At 37.6% G+C, this 2554-nt stretch overlaps 1 protein-coding gene across 1 annotated transcript in view; it reads right to left on the bottom strand.

The window, feature by feature from the left end:
* Positions 1 to 2554, bottom strand: part of LOC101864163 (dynein heavy chain 5, axonemal) — a gene marked incomplete in the record, with an annotated part of 108174 nt that extends 105620 nt beyond the window's left edge. The window contains 1 exon segment of the mRNA XM_013085493.2: positions 2163 to 2554. Within this exon segment, the coding sequence (XP_012940947.1) occupies positions 2163 to 2270 (108 nt within the window).

Raw genomic sequence — 2554 nt, 5'->3', positions numbered from 1 at the left:
CCCGGCACTGTAATTTAAAAAATCTAATAACAAAATTCTTCAAGAATTCGTTTGTAACCTATGTCAGACAAATGAAGAACAAAGACCAGGCTTTATTAAGTTTGCTTATCTTGTGCCACACAATGCCTCAGCCACACAATCAATTTCCCCTAGCATTTATCCCTAAAGCACTTAGTGGCAAGGTAAGATCTAAGTTTCTTGGCACCAGTCCAAACAAGAACACTATGGTGCCTTGGTCATTGCCAAGCCTTCTCTCTTACACCAATGTAGAGCTGGAACAAGCTTATCTCTTATGTAAACAGTGCAGCAGACCGTCAAACCAGCTCAGAGCTCAGTGTGTGTTCCGTTAGATGAGTGTGTTTACCCCTTGCCAAGGGTGACACAAATGTCTAATGAAATTTGGAATGACATTTCATAAATGAGAAAAAACTTACAAAACACTGTTCTAGTGGACTGTACAGCATTTTGATTTTTAAATAATCATGGATTTGTTCAGGATTTCAGAGTAAGAACTAGAAATCCTTCAGAACAACTAAAAAAAACATAAAAGCATTGTAGGAACTTCGAAGATATCACAATTCTAATAAAAGTGAATACTCTTTGTGCTGTTTGAATAATCCAAAATTTTGTGATCCATGCATAAATACATTTAGATCTAGTTGTCAAGTTCAATATTGCTGTTTCCGTCATAGACTCTTAACAACCACTCAATGAGTTAAAGAACCTACACTGAGACCCTTATTTTTCCCTGTTAGTATTGGTACTTCTTTCAGCATAACACTTCACTAGGTATCAAAGTCGTCTTGTTCATTAGAAACTTGGCTTGGAAACCAAAAGAAAAAAATAATAAAGAATGGTACCAACTTTGGTGTGCGAGGCAATCTGAGCAAAATATCCTTAGGTAACATTATCATCCCCTGGTTTTTCACTAAAACAGCCTTTTTATGTATACATTGTCAAAAAAAGAGGAGTATAGGGCCTACGCTATGCCATCTTTGGAAAAAAAAAAACCCACAGTAGGTAGAACAGTAGCAACAATGCTGTACTCCGCAAGTTGAAACCAAGTTCACCATTTTATAAAGACATTTCATAAAGACAGAAATAGGTACGCCAAGTCCCCCAAGAGTCAGATTTCTGCTCAGCTTGTAAATCAAGAATGAATACAAAAGTAAAGTCAAAATGAAAATGAATCTCTCTCTCTCTCTCTCTCTCTCTCTATATATATATATATATATCTTTATCTCTCCCTAATTTTTTTTTTCTTATAAAATGTTCATTTGACTTGCCTTTCCCACAACTTTACAACATTTACGGGACGCTGATCAGCGACAGTGTGATATAGCAACAAAAACGTAAAAATGACCTCCTTTTTGACATATGCAACGTGTTAAAGTTGAATTTCCTTTCTGAAAGGTTTGTGTGGCCTTTGAGGTCGAAAATTAGTTTGTATACAACAATTGGAGTAATTTCTTATTTTGAATGTCGAGTAGACCTAGCATGAGTGCTGCTTTACTCTTACGCCATTATAATGAGAATTCAGGTGATGAATGAGCTAGATCTGAGGCCTAATGTTTTCAGTTCCGATTCTAATTCCTTTTTAGGTGAACATGCGATTTTACTTTTCAGTTTTCTCAGTCAGTAAGCCTTTTGAAAATTTCATAATGATTGAGGTATTTTTGCCGAGATACAGGTGTAGATCTAGTACAGATGTAGATCTAGATCTTCCACATCTGCATCCTAGTCCCTGGGGATAGATTCTAAGTCGTGTTATGCACTCTGCGAGGGTGGAAAGTGTTTAAATGGTTTAATGTAAGGAAAATGAACAAAAACTACTCAAACTAAAGACATAGGAGAACCATGACTCAAGTCAATAGCATAGACTAGCCAGCAGTAGCTGGCCTATAGAAGTTGAAGATCTAGATCTAGATCTAGAATCTAGATTCGAAATGCATGTATTATTTATTAGGCCTATGGCTATGTCTATGCTATGTATTGTATTACTATTACCCAAGTAAAGTCATGTATAGTGACACAAAACTACGGGCACAAATTACATTCTTTACAGTTATCTACTATAAAAGTTGCCCATTTCCTATCCTTTTATTAAAAGTAGTAACAATAAAGGATCGTGTTACCAACATACATTACGATCATAGGCCTACCTGTTTCTCTTTTATGTTTTCCCCTGGCGCCAAAGCAGCAAGCCGGGATTTGTTTTTCTCGGCGCTCTTTTGGCGTTCTTTTCCACTTGCTTGTGGATCTGCAGACATTTTTAGTTTTCAGAATTTCTCTTATATCCTAGTAAAATGTCCAGCATCCAAAAGTGAGAAAAACACAACTCTTTGAGACAAACTCCAGCACAAAACTGGATCTCGTCAATGCAGCTCTGCGAGTGCCTGCAAGCAGGCAGCCATCTTGGACTGTTTACAGGTTTCTACGATACCACAAGCGCAAAGCATGCCCCGACTTATTTGCATATCAAAGCGGTGTAGCGGTACCCTTTCCCTTGGCGAAAGTTGCTTGCCGCTTGCCGCCTTGCTCTTCCTGTCTTTGG

The sequence above is a fragment of the Aplysia californica genome, unplaced genomic scaffold (assembly GCF_000002075.1).
Source record: "Aplysia californica isolate F4 #8 unplaced genomic scaffold, AplCal3.0 scaffold00380, whole genome shotgun sequence".
Classification (NCBI taxonomy): domain Eukaryota; kingdom Metazoa; phylum Mollusca; class Gastropoda; order Aplysiida; family Aplysiidae; genus Aplysia; species Aplysia californica.
The sequence above is the reverse complement of the archived record's forward strand: the minus strand, read 5'-3'. Positions and strand labels throughout refer to the sequence as shown.